The sequence below is a fragment of the Schistocerca nitens genome, chromosome 6 (assembly GCF_023898315.1).
Source record: "Schistocerca nitens isolate TAMUIC-IGC-003100 chromosome 6, iqSchNite1.1, whole genome shotgun sequence".
NCBI lineage: Eukaryota > Metazoa > Arthropoda > Insecta > Orthoptera > Acrididae > Schistocerca > Schistocerca nitens.
This window is the reverse complement of record NC_064619.1, coordinates 751283290-751302839: the sequence shown is the minus strand read 5'-3', so window position 1 is coordinate 751302839 and position 19550 is coordinate 751283290. Positions and strand designations below refer to the sequence as shown.

General features: G+C 42.5%; 1 protein-coding gene across 1 annotated transcript in view; it reads left to right on the top strand.

Annotated features, from left to right (window-relative positions):
- Positions 1-19550, top strand: part of LOC126263621 (ras-associated and pleckstrin homology domains-containing protein 1-like) — a 453221-nt gene that overhangs the window by 114133 nt on the left and 319538 nt on the right. The window contains exon 5 of the mRNA XM_049960707.1: positions 4388-4474. Coding sequence (XP_049816664.1) covers positions 4388-4474 — 87 coding nt within the window. The remainder of the gene's footprint in view (positions 1-4387; positions 4475-19550) is intronic.

Sequence of the window (19550 nt, the reverse complement as noted above, 5' to 3'; positions counted from 1 at the left end):
TTAATTTACTTGACAGGCAACAAAAGACTTGTGGGATTTTTATGGACCTATCTAAGGCATTTGATTGTGTGAACAACTCAAAATTAATGATGAAATTATATCAGTATGGAATTAGAGGAAAATGCTATGACATACATTACAAATAGGAAACAATGCACACAAATCAGACATACTAGTGGGGGAAATATAGCAAACTACAGATCAGAAACTATTTATACTCTACGTAAATTACTTCCCTAGCTATATAAATCAGAATACAATTTGCACAGCTGACACAAAGGAGCAGCTTGAGAAGGAAGCACTCCTGAATATCGAAAATGCAAATAAATATTTAACACAAAACAACCTGTTTATGAATCAGTCTAAAACAATGAATGTAGTATTTCAGACCAAGCATAGTGAAAATTATAATATAAATGTTAATATAAATGGAAAGACTATTAAAGAAGTAACCAGCACAAACTTTCTAGGAACTACAATAGACAAACATTTGACATGGGGGGAGCACATAGATGCACTGGGTAAAAAAAAAAAAAGAAACAGATCTTCATCGTGCATAAAACAGCAAAGACTGTGGATGATAAAGTCCTCAGATCAGTGTATTATGGACTTGTCTTCCCCCATTTGTCTTATTCAGTTCATATATGGGGAAGTGCACAAGCTGACTACTTAAAAAAGTATATTCACAATTCAGAAAAGGGCAGTGAGGTGCATTGCAAAAATACCACCAAGACAGACCTGTAGGCTAGCTTTTGTACTCTATAATATTATGACAGTATATTCACTGTACATATACCAAAGCATAATGGCAGTAAGGTCAAGCGATAAACACCTCCTAAATAAAGATGTACACAAACACGGTACAAGAGGAAATGATAAACAGAAATCTAAAACTGTCTATGACTGCCCCTGAAGAAGCAGGCAAAATCATTAAAAAAGAAACAGACCTAAAATGTTTTAAAAATCATTTGAAACTATATCTCACAGAGAAATGTATATACAGTGTGAGTGAATACTAAGATGGTGTTTAAATATGTTATATCATTACTGAAATGTACCTTTAAAAATTATCATTTCTGTATGTTGTTTGGATTTGTGTGTATATATAATGTGAAACATGTAATACCTTTGTATGCTTATAGACTATTTTTGTTTAATCATTTGTATATTTATGTATAACCAAACCGGGTTTGATGTTAATAGCCTATTGTATGACACCCAATACTGTCAGCTGGATTTTCAGCTGGAGTCCATGGGCAAAGAATAAATAAATAAATAAATAAATCTTTCCAAACTTGCCTTTTAGGTAATGAGAATCATGATTTGTTTTATCCGTCGCTGCAACAAACTGTTTCACAAAACCCAGTTTGATATGGAGTGCAGAAAGGTAAATCTTATTAATATCCACAAGAGGCACATGTTGAACAATGTGCCATCTGTCTACTGGTAAATTTCTGGGTGCTCCATTTTTCACTATGTAATGATTCTTGTCATCGTGACTATTCGACAGACAAAGAAAGCAAGTGAGCTTTGTATACCCAGTCTGCCATCTTGACAGAAGGGCTACAACCTTCAAATCACCGCAAGTGTTCCAGTTATGCTCAGAGTACTTTACCAGCATCAAGAGAGTGTTAACTGTTTCCTAGGTTTCATTCATTCCCATGGCACGAGTGATAGGAATTGATGGTTTGTGGTTTACATTGTGTAGTAGTTCATCTTTGAGACTGCTCAAGCTAGAGTCACCAGAAGTCTCCAGTCCTCCACCGCGTATTTGTTATCTAGTTCTTTTACGAGTCCTGTCATGTCACGTCACATCACAACACCATGTTCGACATGCTGTGAATTTCATGTGACAATCTCGAGAATGCGTAACTGTACATCTCTTCACTCCTTTAGTCTGGAACCCAACAGTTCCATAGCTCCGGCATCACTATCATTACCTTCAGTATCACTTTCTTCGTTTTTCCTTGCATTGAATGGAGGAGGAATTGGTACTGGGTAATCTGTTCCATTCGCCACAGGCTTCAGAGCAGACTGACAATCTGTGTACACTATTTTTGACTTGTTCTTCCTGCTGTACCCGGATATGAGGGTGGTCAGGCAGAAATATTAATCTGAGTGGTAATCTTTCTGCTCCCACCAAATTGTGGGAAAAGTAAAAGGCACTCGATTTCGCTTACCATTTAACGACTGGGTTAAGCAGGAGTAGTAGACGTTGCAACAGAAATGAGGAGTCCTGGATTTTGTTTGATCTCAGATTTTACGTAAACATGCTGCAGATATAGCAAAATCAGTCCAGACAATTCACACAACTCAACCTATTCATCTTTCATTTACTAAATCATGAGATACCAAATTCTCTTATACGAAATCACTTAAATGCATGTTACTGTGACTGTTGATTAACAAAACAGAGAACCACACTAGCACAAACTACTCTCTAGTCACCTCTGAATCAGACTGATGGACGAACGGGAGAAATTGCACAGGGACTAATTTTACAAAATATTGGAACCCGCCTGCATGCTGTAGCTGACGGACAAGTTAGAACTTGTCACGGACTAATTAGAACTTGTCAGAGTCTGCCTATTTGTTAGTACTACTGCACACTTATCTTTCCACAGACACATAAATCAGAGGAACCTGGAGAATACACATTCACACAATCGTATATCAAACACGGCTCATTGATGCAGCTACATATTAATCTGTGTACAGGCTTTCACCTATGACTTTAAATCCACACGCCCTGCAACATCTCTGATTGCAAAATCAAAATCAGCGCTCTCTCTTACTTGTGTTATTTTCACCCAGTAGCAAATTCATTGTTGCTTAGTGCTGTGAACTGTTCTTCTGGGTACATATCTATCCAGTGCACTGTCTGCTGTTCTTTTAAACTTGAGCCAGGTTTCCTCTACATGCTCCTGCCCTGTGCTGAAACTTTTGAAATTTCTCATTGAGATATGACACTATTGACTTTTTATCTGTTTTACAGAACATATATATCTTTCTGCTTGTTTTAATTGTCCTTTGCACTTTGGTAATCAGCGTAGCCACAACTGTGTCATGGTCACTGATACCAGTGTTGATGTGGACATCCTCATAGAGGTTAGGTCTATTTGTTGCCATTAGATCCAATATATTTCCATCATGAGTGAGGTTCCTGACCATCTATTCTAAGTAGCTTTCAGAGAAGGCATTTTGTAAAGTTTCACACGATGTCTTCTCGCATTTACCACTAATTAAACTGTAATTTTCCCAATTAATTGTTGGATGATTAAAGGCTCCACTGATGATTACAGTATTATTGGGTAACTTAGGTACAAGTGAACTGATGTTTTCTCCATTATTTCATGAGACATGTCTCGTGGGCAATAGAATGATCTAATTATCATTTTATGCCCACCCCTGCCCAAGCAATATCACATGCAGCTTCAGTTTCTGTCTCGATCCATTTGAGTTACTTGTCTACTGTGGCAAATACAGCACCTCCATTTCCCATTTGCCTATCCTTTCAGTATACGCTTAAATTTTCTGCACAAATCTCACTACTATCAATTTCAGGTTTGTCGGCTTTCTGTACCTAGTATTATGGGAGCTTCACTGCTTTTCACGACCACTTCAAATTCTGGTACTGTCTTGTGAATGCTGTCTATGGTGATTTACTATTAGGATTGTAAAACTCACCTATGAGAGTCATTTCTTTCAGTCTTACACTGATACTTCTGGATTTCCCACAGCTGTGTTATCTGGGTTGGATGGAGAGTTGCCTAATCTAAGAACCCTTGTGTGCACTCCACACACAGTCAGCTACCACAGTAGCAGCCTCCGATGTGTAGTGTGCACCTGACCTATTTAAGGGGACCCTACAGTTCACAGCCTTATGACGCAAGTCCAGGAAGTGGCAGCCTGACTTGTGGTACAACATTCAAAGTCTGTGGTTCAGTCCTTCCACTCAAATCAGAACTGAAGGGCCACAATCAGATCTGGAGACAATATTGTGAATGGTGAATTTCTTTGAAACTCCATGTGCAAGGCTGGTCTTCTCAACCTTCCCTGTCAGTCGCTGCAGTGACCCGAGAATGACCTCGAAAGCCAGACGACAGGCATCATTTGTTCCAATGTATGCCACAATCTGCAGTTGGTTGAACCCTATTAACTCAATGGCTGCTACAATAGCCTCTTCAACTTTTGATAAATATGTAAAAAAAGTAAAAAAAAGCAATCACCCAACAGCACTTTTAACTACAATTTTCAGCGCACCATGTAAGAATGTTGCCTCCTAACTGTAAGTAGCGGCCAGCAGTGTTGTCATAGTTTTATAGTTTTTCTGGAGTGAATTTTGCTTTTGTTTCTTTTTTTTTTTTTCTTTTTTTTTTTTTTGCAGTTTGCGCTAAACACAGCAGTGAAGTATGAGGCAGAGGAGTGGGGCCGGGACTCGGACAGTGGGATTGTCGAGGAGTGCCCGTCTGAGGTAAGGCTGGGGTATTCCCACTTCTGTCACAAATACTGTCTGCAATCCTGCATTTCATTACACAGCAAGCCGAATGCCAGACCTCTGTTCACTCGGGAATGGAGCTGATGCATACATCTTGTCCTACAGCTGTTCTCTCGAAACCGATGTGAAATGCATGCCAGGGGGTACTCGACTGAATATTACATTTTTTTCCCATTCAGTTTGGGTACGAAGTGCAGAAAGACTGATTGCTTAAGTGCCTGTTTGCACATAGCAGTTAATCTAATCTCATCTTCACTGTCCCAACAGGAGTAAGACGTGTTGGGCTGCAGTACGTTCATACAGCTGCCATTAATGCTAGTCCTCAAAACTTTGTAAATAGGTTTTCGAGACATAATCGGTGTCTCATCCTTCATTTTCCATTCTATCTGTGATGCTATCCCTTGGGCAAACAAACTTGTGCCCATTCATGCTGCCAATGAGCATACGTGACCATTTCATTTTGTATCCCCACAAACAGTTACGCTGAGGTATTTACCGATTCCAGTTACAATTGTCCTGTCGTAGTAAGATCGGCTGCTTAAAAACCTTTCGGTATTTACTAAGATTAGTCCTGTCTCATCTTTGTGTACCCTGTGGAAGTGATACGTAGAGGGCTGAAGTATATTAGTAGATTCTTCACTTGGTGTTGTCTCTTGAAACTCTGTAAGAACACATTTGATGGATAATCAGTCTATTGCGAAGTGCCTGCCTATTCAGATTTTTCAGCTTTTCTGTGATGCTCTCCCAACTGTGACTGTTCCTGGTGCCCTTCTTCCTCCTGTTTGGTGCAGGTCCCACACACTCGAGCAGTATTCTAAAATGGTGCAAATAAGTGATTTGTAAGTTGCCTCCTTTACACACTGACTGCGTTTCTCTAGTACTCTGCCGATGAATCAGTCTGCCCCCTGGCTCATCTACAACTGAGCCTGTACAGTTGTTTCATTGTGTATGCCTACAAATGGTAACATGCAGGTAATTGTACGAATTACACAATAAATCAGTAAAATATAAAGGCCTTAAATTCAACTAAATACCTAGGAATTACAATTACGAGCAACTTAAATTGGAAAGAACACATAGAAAATGTTGTGTGGAAGGCTAACCAAAGACTGTGTTTTATTAGCAGATCTACTGACACTGCCTACACTATGCTTGTCCATCCTCTTTCAGAATACTGCTGCACGGTGTGGGATCCTTACCGGACAGGACTGACGGACTACATCGGAAATAGTTCAAAGAAGGGCAGCACGTTTTGTATTATTGCGAAATATGGGAGAGAGTGTCACTGAAATGATACAGGATTTGGGCTGGACATCAGTAAACGAAAGGCGTTTTTCGTTGTGACGGAATCTTCTCACGAAATTCCAATCACCAATTTTTTCCTCCAAATGCAAAATATTTTGTTGACACAGACCTACATAAGGAGAAATGATCACCACGATAAAATAAGGAAAATCAGAGCTCTTACGGAAACATGTACGTGTTCATTCTTACCGCGTGCTATACGAGATTGCAATAATAGAGAACTGTGAAGGTGATTCGATGAACCCTCTGCCAGGCACTTAAATGTGATTTGCAGAGTATCCATGTAGATATAGATATAGAATTAACTGATTCCTATTGTAAGTCATCAGTATTGTAGTCATGGGATACTACTGTTGTCCTTTGTGTGAAGTGCGTAATTATACTTTTCTGAAGATTTAAAGCAATATGATAATCTTTGCAACCATTGTAAAATCTCCCTGGATATTTGTGAAACTTTTCTTAGATGATATGGTAAATAGTACTTCATTGTAGATAACCACATCAACTGCAAAAACTCATGTCATCTGTCAGGCATTTAAAATGCAATGTGAACAGCAACAGCTTCAACTGGCTTCCTGGTACAAGCCTTCTGTGTGTGTCACTTCATCTGAGATAATGTACTGCATCTGACCTGATGAGAAATCCTCAGTTTGGTCACCATCCACAGTGTGTGTGATATGTATCTGACAGTAATCGGCTCTCAGCTCTGTACCTGGTTTGACACAGCACCCCCCCCCCCCCCCCCTCCCGTCCCGTCCCGTCCCATCGTCCGCTGCAATAGTAGCAACTGTGTGGCGGTGGCGCGTGAACTGAGTGGTTGACTGAGGCATCTAGCGAGTACCTGTCTTGCTTTACAAATGGGAGTGTGCACGGCAAAAGAAATTTGTGACTTTTAAGAACTGTAGAAAGTTGGCAGCACATTTCTCATGTTTTATGTTTCTAAGGACTTGTAATAGGTTACCAGGTTTCAGAAACGTAGTGTGATGCAGTGGTAGACAATAATTATAGGCAACAGAGTACGTAAGTATAAAGATCCAGTAAAAAATGCTTAAACTAATCTTACGTTCATACTGTTTCCTAAAATCAAATAATTGTGTGGGGATTTTTTGTCCATTTGTCAACAGAAGCATGTATTTATGTTTGCTATGAAGTGTTGAGCTATACACATTCACTCTCGCTTCTACTCCCATTTAAGAATATAAACTTGTGATAAATATTGATTACTACAGTGCATTTCCTCTCTTCTTACAGTAATAATCTGGCATGATTTTTTCTACCCCTTTCTCTCTAAAATGGGGTATAGTTTTACAGTGCAAATGATCCGATTTTGGCATTGCCCGTATTTCCTGCACAGTGACAACCTGTGAATGAAATAATTTCGTTCTTGTCTTTTGTTCTTGGGTCAATCCATATGAAATGATCCAATGAGGGTTGCTTGAGCATTTTTAAATATTTTGATTTTTTATATGTGATTACCCTATAACTGATAAGTTCAAAACAGTTTTTAATAATACTTTATCTTGCACCCTTACTGAAAGGCGGCTATATTTATTTGTAACCACATAACGGTTTTTCAATTTGGAGATGTTACCATTAATTAGAATATCTCTGCACTGAGTTAAGTTAAAACATTGCAGTTGACTGTTTTTAGAAAATACTCCTCTGTGACATTGTTAATTTCCTAAAATACCCTAAATTCAAAAATAACCAGTCATAATGACCTCCAAAATTTGGTACTGAAAATTTAGAAAATCCCTTTTTTAGAGCCAAAAATAACCAAGGAGTGATTTATCAGAGTGCATTTTTTCTCTATTTAGATATAAAATGCTAGCATTATATAGAGCAAGAACAGTGACAAATGTTTCCTTAATTTTGTATAAACACAAAAAGAAAACTCTTCCCCACACCATCTGGACACACACACACACACACACACACACACACACACACACACACACACAGCCAAAAAAAACACCAAAATACACACACACACACACACACACACACACATGGACACAGCATAAAAAATAAAAAAATTATAACACACCAAAAAACACACAAACAAACGCACACACAAATGCATACACGAACAGATCACAGATACTTCAATAATTACACTCGAAAGTTGGCAATAACATTCGATCTTTGGCAAAAACATTTGACAGTCGGCAATAGAAGCCAAAACATTGCATTGAAACAAGCATTCCATTCATAGTGCTGTGGAATGTGGAATAAAACCGCAATTTGGCATTCATAAGAAGAACAACACCAAAAATGCAACGGGAGCGTAATATGTAAGAAATTGTCCACCCAACATGTAAGTACAGTTCAAAACATTACTACTTCATAGGAAATACCAACCACCAGAACTGTTTGTAACCTATATGAACAGTGACAAAAATGTAAATTAAATAGCTAACATATGTACATATTCCAGGCCACTGATGATGCCTTGCAGAAAATAAAGGCGAAAAGCATATGGCACTAAAATTGTGTTTTATTCAGTTTCTGTCAGACGGTCCACAAGTAAAAATTATCAATATACCGTAATATTACACGCAACTGAGGAAGACAGGACTAAAAAAGTTGAAGATGTTAACTAAAACAATTTTAAAATTTAATAATAAATAAATTTGAAAGAGTAATTGGAGTGTGATAAAATCGATGAATGGTACTCTGTTGGATAGATAGATTGAGAGTCATAAACCAGTTTATTGTTCAGTTTCAAAAAACTTAAAAAATGTTAATGACTTTCTGGAATTTAGACAACCTTTGTTTGCATTACGAGTAAATTCTTCTGTATTGTCAGTTTGTATCATGAGAAAAAAATATATTCTGAAGTACAGCTACAATTTTTGAAAAAATGCTCGTTATTAAAGGTTTGAGGGGAATAAAATTTGAACATTTGTCCATGTTAAGTGCAAGTAAAACTGCTTTTTGAGTGAAACTTAATGTGATTCCTGGAAATTCCCTGTGCTCAAATTGCTGTTCAAAAATATTTACCGTGAATCCAGAACTAGAATCATGTAAACTTGTTAATGACATTTATATTTCTAATGAGGAAACTATTAGCAGATTGGATCTTGCTTGTTCTAATTTAGAAGTATCCCCTGCTTTGAAAATGAATGAGTGGAGTAGTGGAAAAAGAAAAGCAGCTACTGAAAGTGAGGTACAAAGAATTTCAGACAAAATTACAAAAGACTTAGAATCATGATTTAATTATGCAGATGCCAACGGTGATTCTAACAAAGAAGAGAACCTGTCTCCAGAATCATCGGACACCGAATATTTGAGCTTAATTGAGAAATTCAAAAGTAAATGTTCAGTGACACCTAAAGAAGTAAAAGTTAAAATTTTAGGTTTGCTCCCCGACTCACAGTCAAGAGAAAAAACAATTCACAAATTCAATTTTTCTGATCTTTTGGTTAAATTTACCCCAGACATTACTGAAGGAGCAGAGCATTGTACCAGTTTTAGGAAAGAAGAAAGGAGTAGTTACCAGTGAGGAAACAATTGAAAAGATCTGGCAGTTTTTTGAAGATGATGAGAACAGGAGAAGGTGCCTGGGTCGCAGAGATAGCAATAGAGGTTTTATAAATTGAGTCAAAGTAAGAAAGGCAGAAATGACCAGGGCTGTCAGATTTAAATGAACATTATGTAGCTTTCAAAAATACTCATGCTGAATGCAAAATTGGAATGTCAAATTTTGCAGCCTTCATCTTGAATAGGCTCCTCAGGAACACACTCCAAATGTCCCCCCAGGGGGTACACAACTCTTTTGTGGATATGTGTGTAGCAAGAACGGGACCCCGAGCTAATGTGGCCCTCCTTCCTTTCCGGGCTGCATACCTTCCTTCCTCCCCCCCCCCCCCCCCCCCCTCTCTGGGAGTATGGTTTGTGCCTATGTCCGGAGACGGATGCTCGTAAATGTAACGCATTCTTCGCCTTCTCTGCTTGTATGTCTTCATCCTTCCTTTGTCCTTCTCTTTTCCTTACCTCTTCTCTTTACCCTTTTCTCCGCTGCGGCGTTTGAGACCTCTCTTCTTTCCTTTCCCTTTCTTTGTTTTTTCCTTTCTCTTTCTTCCTCCCTGTGCGTGTCTGAAGGCCGACTCGCGCATTTTCGTGCGTAGCCAGTGACGGGGTAACACGTAATTCTCCGCCCCGGGTAGACAGGTAGGACACGTATGTACCCCCTGGTAACGGCCAGGCCCAGGGAGGGGTGATTACCCGAGCTGATACCTTCCGAAAGTGCCGATTGGTCCCTCCATCCGTTTGTCGGGAGGTGTGACCTGAGGTGTGAACAATCACCTAAGGCGGGAGTGCCCTCAGAGAGGGCCCCCACAAGGGAGGAATGCGCCATCGGAGACGCCGGTAATCATGGGGGATTCTTCCGCAATGGTTTCCTCACCTTCCACTGTGTCTTCTCACAAGCGTAAGTTCACTGAGTCTCAGCCACAGACAGTTTTTCCATCATTGCCACAGTTCCTTGTTGTTTCTCGGTCTGATGAAGGTCACGACTTCTCCACGGTCAACCCTTTCATTATTCAGAAAGGTGTCGACGCAATTGCAGGTCCTGTAAAGTCTTGTGCCAGATTACGGAATGGCACCTTGTTGTTAAAAACAGTCAGTGCCCTCCAGGTACAAAAATTGCTGCGTACTTCACTTCTCCACACCTTCCCTGTCCGGGTGGAACCGCACCGTACTTTAAATTCCTCGCATGGAGTCGTTTATACATGCTCCGTCGATGGATTGTTTGACGACGAAATTCAGCACTACCTGTCTGACCAGGGCGTAACGGCTGTTCATAGACTTATGAAAAGGGTTGACATGAAAATGATTGCAACCCGCACTGTCTTCTTGACATTTGACAAAGTTCAACTCCCATCCAAAATCAAAGCAGGCTATGAGATAATTTCCGTTCGCCCTTATGTCCCAAACCCTACGTGTTGCTATCAGTGTCAGCGGTTCAATCACACCAGCCAGTCCTGTTCCAATCCGGCCAAATGTGTTACGTGTGGCAAGGATGCCCATGAGGGTGCTTGTCCACCTCCATCCCCTCGCTGCATCAACTGTATGGGTGACCACGCTGCTTCCTCTCGTGATTGCCCCGTTTTTAAGGACGAAAAGCTCATCCAGGAAATCAGAGTGAAGGAAAAGGTGTCGACCTTTGCTGCTCGAAAATTATTCGCCAGTAGACAGCCCACCGTGCCTCAGACAGGAAAATACAGCACTGTCCTTGCTTCTCCTCAGCCAACAAAGGAGGCGGCCTCGCAGACTTGCGACCTCACCTTTAGTGCCATGGCCGTCAGATCGGCCAGCGCAAAGATCGCCCATTCAACCTCACCACTTTTGCCTGCCCACTCTACGGCTCACCCTTCATCGGGTTCTGCTAAATCTCGAGCCCAAAAGTAAGACACCAAGACTTCGAAAAATGAGCATACTCGTGAAGATTTTTTACGTACCCCAACTTCACAACCATCGGTTCCTCCATCATCTAAACATCATATTTCCAAGAAGGCTAATAAGAAACCCAGTTCATCTCCTTCTCCGCCAAGGCGTGTCTCATCTACAGCACCACCTGGTGGAAATCGCCATCGGCTGTCTTCTGTGTCGCCGAGGCGCACTGCTGGCGGCCGATCAACCGGCCAATCGCTGGTGGCAGGAGCTGCTCCTGAACAACCTATGGATCAGGATCTTCTGCCTTCGGCTGAATGCCATTCCATGCTGTCGGTCGCAAGTTCTGAGCAGTCATTGAGTTGACAGCAACTTTGGTCACATTCCTCCATTTTCTGTTCACCCTATGTCCATTATCCACTGGAATATCCGCGGCATTCGAGCCAATCGGGATGAATTGTCGATCCTCTTACGATCCTACTCGCCGGTCATCTTCTGTCTTCAGGAAACAAAGCTACGTCCCCATGACCGCTTTGTTCTCCCCCATTTTCAGTCCGTCCAATTTGATCTCCCCTCTGTTGAAGGCACTCCAGCCCACGGAGGACTCATGATTCTTCTCCATGATACTCTCCGTTATCACCCAATCCACTTAAACACTTCCTTCCAAGCTGTCGCTGTCCGTCTTTCCCTTTGTGCTGTACACATTCTATCGTCCACACCAATGGCACGAACTGATCTCCTTCATCTTCTTGGTCAGCTTCCACCCCCCTATTTGCTGGTTGGGGACTTCAATGCCCACCACCCGCTTTGGGCATCTCCACATCCTTGTCCACGTGGCTCACTATTGCTAGACATCTTCCACCAAGTGGATCTAGTTTGCCTCAACACTGGGGTCCCTATATTTTTGTCTGCCTCCACGACAAATTTCTCTCATTTGGACCTTTCGGTCGGTACTGTTCCGCTAGCTTGGCGCTTCGAATGGTTCGCCCTTGATGATACACACTCGAGTGATCACTTTCCATGTGTCCTTAGACTGCAGCCTCAACTGCCCTATATGCGCCCGCGACGCTGGAAGTTTGCCCAAGCCGATTGGACACTTTTTTCGTCTCTAGCGACATTTGATGACCGTCACTTTCCTAGCGTCGACGATGAGGTCACACATATTACCGACGTTATTCTTACAGCTGCGGAACGTTCGATACCACGCACCTCCGAATTGCCCTAGCGCCCCCCAGTTCCTTGGTGGAACGAGGCATGTCGTGACGCAATACGTGGGCGGCGACGTGCTCTTCGCGTTTTCCGCCACCATCCTACTTTGGCCAACTGTATCCGCTATAAGCAGTTCCGTGCGCGATGCCGTCGCATCATCCGCGATAGCAAGAAGGCAAGCTGGAAATTCTTTATTAGCTATTAGCTATTAGCTATTAGCTCATTTAACACCTTCACTCCCTCCTCAGAAGTTTGGAGTCGGATTCGAAGGTTATCAGGCGCGCCTAGTTTCTCCCCGGTCTCTGGGCTCACTGTTGCGCATGATACGTTAGTGGACCCCGTCGCAATTTCTAACTCCTTGGGTAAACACTTTGCTGAGATTTCGAGCTCTTCAAATTACCCACCAGCGTTTCTCCCGAAGAAACGTGCAGCGGAAGTGCGACATCTTGCTTTCTTCTCTGAAAATCGCGAAAGCTGTAATACTGTTTTCTCCATGCGGGAACTGCAACATGCACTCTATTCTTCTCGCTCCTCCGCCCCAGGACTGGATGGTATCCACATCCAAATGTTGCTGCATTTATCAACCCATAGTCTGCGTTACCTCCTTCGCATTTATAATCGAATTTGGACCGACAGTACTTTTCCCAGACGATGGCGGGAAGCTATCGTCGTTCCTGTTCCGAAACCTGCAAAGGACAAACATCTCCCCTGTAGCTATCGCTCCATTTCTCTCACGAGTAGTGTATGTAAGGTTTTGGAGCGTATGGTGAATTGCCGTTTAGCTTGGTGGCTGGAGCGCCGCAGTCTTTTAACACCTGCTCAATGCGGTTTCCGAAAGCATCGTTCTGCAGTTGACCATTTTGTTTCTCTCCCCACTTATATCATGAACAATTTTCTCCGGAAACGCCAAACAGTAGCAATATTTTTTGATCTGGAGAGAGCATACGATACCTGTTGGAGGACAGGCATCCTCCGCACACTGTTCTCTTGGGGCTTTCGAGTTCGGCTGCCCCTTTTTCTTCGCGAATTTATGGCAGAGCGCACATTTAGAGTGCGGGTGAACACTACTCTCTCCCGTACTTTCTCCCAAGGAAACGGGATACCCCAGGGCTCCGTACTAAGTGTTGTACTGTTTGCTATTGCCATAAATCCAATTATGGATTGTCTCCTTCCTGATGTCTCACGCTCCCTCTTTGTGGACGATTTTGCGATCTACTACAGCTTTCAACGGACCAGCCTTCTTGAACGACGTCTTCAAGGATGTCTCGATCGCCTCTACTCTTGGAGCACCGAAACCGGCTTCCGTTTTTCTCCAAGTAAGACCGTTTGTGTTAATTTTTGGCTACGTAAGGAGTTTCTTCCACCCTCCTTACATCTAGGACCTGTCAACCTTCCGTTTTCGGACGTCGCTAAATTCTTGGGTCTTATGTTTGACAGAAAACTGTGCTGGTCCTCCCACGTTTCCTATCTTTCGGCTCGCTGTCTGCAATCGCTCAACACCCTCCATGTCCTGAATGGTACCTCCTGGGGAGCGGACCGAGTGGTCCTTCTCCGCCTCTATCACGCCTTAGTGCGCTCGAAATTGGACTATGGAAGCATAGTTTACTCCTCTGCTCGGCCGTCTATTCTTCGTCGTCTCAACTCTATCTACCACCGTGGATTACGTTTAGTGTCTGGAGCTTTTTACACCAGCCCTCTGGAAAGCCTTTATGCTGAGACTGCTGAACCTCCGCTTGTCCAATCGGCGAGCAGTCCTTCTGAGTCGTTATGCTAGCCATCTGTCCTCCATGCCTGCTAATCCAGCCCATGACATTTTTTTTGACGCCACCTTTGATGTAGGGTATGCAGGCCGCCCCTCCTCCCAACTACCACCGGGAGTCCGCTTCCGTCAACTGCTCCATTCCCTTTCCTTCCGCTTTCCTAAAACCTTCTTGACAACTTTGGGTACAGCACCGCCTTGGCTCCGTCCCCGGATCTGCCTGCTCCGTGACCTTTATCAGTTTCCCAAGGATGGTACCCCTTCACTTGTTTATCGTCGGGCATTTGCTGCTCTATGTGCACAAATGAAGGAAGCCACATTTATTTACACTGATGGCTTGAAAACATCGTTAGGTGTAGGGAGTGCCTATATTGTTGGCGACACCCCAAATCAATTTTGGCTTCCCAACCATTGTTCGGTTTATACTGCGGAGCTTTACGCTGTTCTCCAGGCTGTCCACTACATCCGCCGCCATCAGCGGATACAGTATGTTATCTGCTCAGATTCTCTCAGCTCTCTCCTCAGTCTCCAAGCTCTTTACCCTGTGCACCCTCTGGTCCACCGGATTCAGGTCTGTCTGCGCTTGCTCCACCTGGGGGGCATTTCGGTGGCGTTCCTCTGGCTCCCGGGACATGTTGGTATCTGTGGAAATGAGGCGGCCGATATTGCGGCCAAGGCTGCAGTCTCTCTTCTTCAGCCAGCTATTCAATCGATTCCCTTCGCCGATCTATGGAGCGTTTTATGTCGTCGTGTTGTTCTTTTATGGCACGCACATTGGTCGACACTTCCCCCATAATAAATTGCGGGACGTGAAAGCTCTTCCCTGTGCTTGGACCTCTTCCTCCCGAACGCATCGTCGGGAGGAGGTAATTTTAACTAGACTCCGGATAGGGCACTGTCTTTTTAGCCATCAACATCTTTTAAGCAGCGATCCTCCCCCACTCTGTCCCCACTGCTCTCAGCTGTGGACGGTAAGATACCTTTTAATTGAGTGCCCCTATTTTAATCCGTTACGCTCCCATCTACAGCTATCGCCTGATATATCGTCGATTTTAGCAGATGACACGCGCTCGGCAGATCGCGTTCTCGAGTTTATTAGTGCCAGTGAAATGACGTCAGTCATTTGAAGCTTTTTTTTGGGGACAACCAACCCCTTTTCTGTAGTGGATTTTTAAGCCTTCCTTCTGCTTTTAGTTTCTCCAATTTTTTGAGTTTCGTTCCCACTGCTGCTGGTTTCCATTTTCGGTTTTTACTGTTTCGTAAGTCACGGACCGGGCGCTGATGACCATAATAGTTTTGCGTCCTAAAACCAAAACAAGAAAAAACACTCCGAATGTGTTAATAATCATCAAAATGTGAAACTGATGAGTGCAGGTGCAAAACTCAATGATGTTAACTGCAAAGAGTTACTAGGTTTAATGGTCTATGATGATAACAGTTATGACTGTATGATGAGTTTGTGAGATAAAGGAACCTCTTGAATTTTTTAATGAATCTGAGGACGAAATGCACAACTATGTTACCTTCAAACAGTGGGTCACAAGTGACAGGGCTGAAAAGGGAACAGTGGTTCAATCTCAGGAAGAGTACTTCGAATGTTTAATTGATAACTTAGAAAATCTCAAAAGTCGCCACTGTTGTTGTTGTGGCCTTCAGTCCAGAGACTGGTTTGATGCAGCTCTCCATGCTACTCTATCTTGTGCAAGCTTCTTCATCTCCCAGTACCTACTGCAAACCGCAACCCACATCCTTCTGAATCTGCTTGGTATATTCATCTCTTGGTCTCCCTCTAATTTTTACCCTCCACACTGCCCTCCAGTACTAAATTGCTGATTCCTCGATGCCTCAGAACATGTCCTACTAACCTATCCCTTCTTCTAGTCAAGTTGTGCCACAAATTTCTCTTCTCCCCAATTCCATTCAATACCTCCTCATTAGTTATGTGATCTACCCATCTAATCTTCAGCATTCTTCTGTAGCACCACATTTCGAAAGCTTCTATTCTCTTCTTGTCTAAACTATTTATCATTAACGTTTCACTTCCATACATGGCACACTACATACAAATACTTTCAGAAACGACTTCCTGACACTTGTCTATACTCAATGTTAACAAACTTCTCTTCTTCACAAACGCTTTCCTAGCCATTGCCAGTCTATATTTTATATCCTCTCTACTTGACCTCATCAATTATTTTGCTCCCTTAAATAGCAAAACTAATTTACTACTTTAAATGTCTCATTTCCTAATCTAATTCCCTCAGCAGCACTGGATTTAATTTGACTACATTCCATTATCCTCGTTTTGCTTTTGTTATGTTCATCTTATATCCTCCTTTCAAGACACTGTCCATTCCGTTCAGCTGCTCTTCCAAGTCCTTTGCTGTCTCTGACAAAATTACAATATCATCAGCGAACCTCAAAGTTTTTATTTCTTCTCCTTGGATTTTAATTCCTACTCCGAGTTTTTGTTTTGTTTCCTTTACTGCGTGCTCAATATAAGATTGAATAGCATCGGGGAGAGGCTACAACCCTGTCTCACTCCCTTCCCAACCACTGCTTCCCTTTCATGTCCCTCGACTCTTATAACTGCCATCTGGTTTCTGTACAAATTGTAAATAGCCTTTCGCTCCCAGTATTTTACCCCTGCCACCTTAAGAATTTGAAAGAGAGTATTCCAGTCAACATTGTCAAAAGCTTTTACAAATGCTAGTAACGTAGGTTTGCCTTGCCTTAATGTGTCTTCTAAGATAAATCGTAGGGTCAGTATTGCCTCACGTGTTCCAACATCTCTACAGAATCCAAACTGATCTTCCCTGAGGTCGGCTTCCACCAGTTTTTCCATTCATCTGTAACGAATTCATGTTAGTATTTTGCAGCCGTGACTTATTAAACTAATAGTTCGGTAATTTTCACATCTGTCAACACCTGCTTTCTTTGGGATTGGAATTATTACATTCTTCTTGAAGTCTGAGGGTATTTCGCCTGTCTCATACATCTTGCTCACCAGATGGTAGATTTTTGTCAGGGCTGGCTCTCCCGAGGCTATCAGTAGTTCTAATGGAATGTTGCCTACTGCCGGGGCGTTGTTTCAACTTAGGTCTTACAGTGCTCTGTCAAACTCTTCACGCAGTATCATATCTCCCATTTCATCTTCATCTACATCCTCTTCCATTTCCATAATATTGCCCTCAAGTACATCGCCCTTGTGTAGACCCTCTATATACTCCTTCCACCTTTCTGCTTTCCCTTCTTTGCTTAGAACTGGGTTGCCATCTGAGCTCTTGATATTCATACAAGTGGTTCTCTTCTCTCCAAAGGTCTCTTTAATTTTCCTGTAGGCAGTATCTATCTTACCCCTAGTGATATATGCCTCATTATCCTTACATTTGTCCTCCAGCCATCCCTGCTTAACCATTTTGCACTTCCAGAATGAGATTTTCACTCTGCAGCGGAGTGTGCACTGATATTGAATCTTCCTGGCAGATTAAAACTGTGTGCCGGACCGAGACTCGAACTCGGGACCTTTGACTTTCGTGGGCAAGTGCTCTACTATCTGTTTCATTTTGCACTTCCTGTCGATCTCATTTTTCAGACGTTTATATTCCTTTCTGCCTGCTTTATTTCACCACTATGTTTCTAAAATCCAAAGCAAGTTCTTGCAGGACAAAAAAGCACAGCTTTACAAAACTGAAAACATAGTCCTAGGAGATTTTGCAGAAAACTTTGTTTGTGGTTCAGGATGAAATGTAAGGGCACCACTTGGTGAATGACCAGCATGCATGCATCCATCCATTTCTTTGGTACTTCAGAAATGAGAAAGATGAAGTTTGCAGTTCTCCAATTTGCATTCTATGTGACTACTGGGAACGTAACATTTCGGTCGTCTGAATGTTTCAAAAGTATGTGAAAATTACATAACAGAAAAGTTGTCCAAGGTTGAGAAGCTCATACTTTTCAGATGGAAGTAGTAGCCAATACAAGAACAAAAAGAGTTTTTCAAATCTTTGCAACCACAAAGTAGATTTTGGGTTGCAGGCCGAATGGTACTTTTTTGCCTCATGGCATGGTAAAAATACAGGGTGTTACAAAAAGGTACGGCCAAATTTTCAGGAAACATTCCTCACACACAAATAAAGAAAAGATGTTATGTGGACATGAGTCCGGAAACGCTTAATTTCCATGTTAGAGCTCATTTTAGTTTCGTCAGTATGTACTGTACTTCCTCGATTCACCGCCAGTTGGCCCAATTGAAGGAAGGTAATGTTGACTTCAGTGTTTCTGTTGACATGCGACTCATTGCTCTACAATACTTGCATCAAGCACATCAGTACGTAGCATCAACAGCTTGCAGTCAGTACAATGTTTACAAATGCGGAATTGGCAGATGCCCATTTGATGTATGGATTAGCACGGGGCAATAGCCGTGGCGCGTTACATTTGTCTCGAGACAGATTTCCAGAACGAAGGTGTCTCGACAGGAAGATGTTCGAAGCAATTGATCGGCGTCTTAGGGAGCATGGAACATTCCAGCCTATGACTCGCAACTGGGGAAGACCTAGAACGACGAGGACACCTGCAATGGACAAGGCAATTCTTTGTGCAGTTGACGATAACCCTAATGTCAGTGATAGAGAAGTTGCTGCTGTACAAGGTAACATTGACCACGTCACTGTATGGAGAGTGCTACGGGAGAACCAGTTGTTTCCGTACCATGTACAGCGTGTGCAGGCACTATCAGCAGCTGATTGGCCTCCACGGGTACACTTCTGCGAATGGTTCAACCAACAATGTGTCAATCCTCATTTCAGTGCAAATGTTCTCTTTACGGAAGAGGCTTCATTCCAACGTGATCAAATTGTAAATTCTCACAATCAACATGTGTCGGCTGACGAGAATCTGCACGCAATTGTGCAATCACGTCATCAACACAGATTTTCTGTGAACGTTTGGGCAGGCATTGTTGGTGATGTCTTGATTGGGCCCCATGTTCTTCCACTTACGCTCAATGGAGCATGTTATCATGATTTCATATGGGATACTCTACCTGTGCTGCTAGAACATGTGCCTTTACAAGTACGACACAACATGTGGTTTATGCACGAAGGAGCTCCTGCACATTTCAGTTGAAGTGTTCGTACGCTTCTCAACAACAGATTCGGTGACCGATGGATTGGTAGAGACGGACCAATTCCATGGCCTCCATGCTCTCCTGACCTCAACCCTCTTGACTTTCATTTATGGGGGCATTTGAAAGCTCTTATCTACAAACCCCGGTACCAAATGTAGAGACTCTTCATGCTTGTATTGTGGACGGCTGTGATACAATACGCCATTCTCCAGGGCTGCATCAGCGCATCAGGGATTCCGTGCGACGGAGGGTGG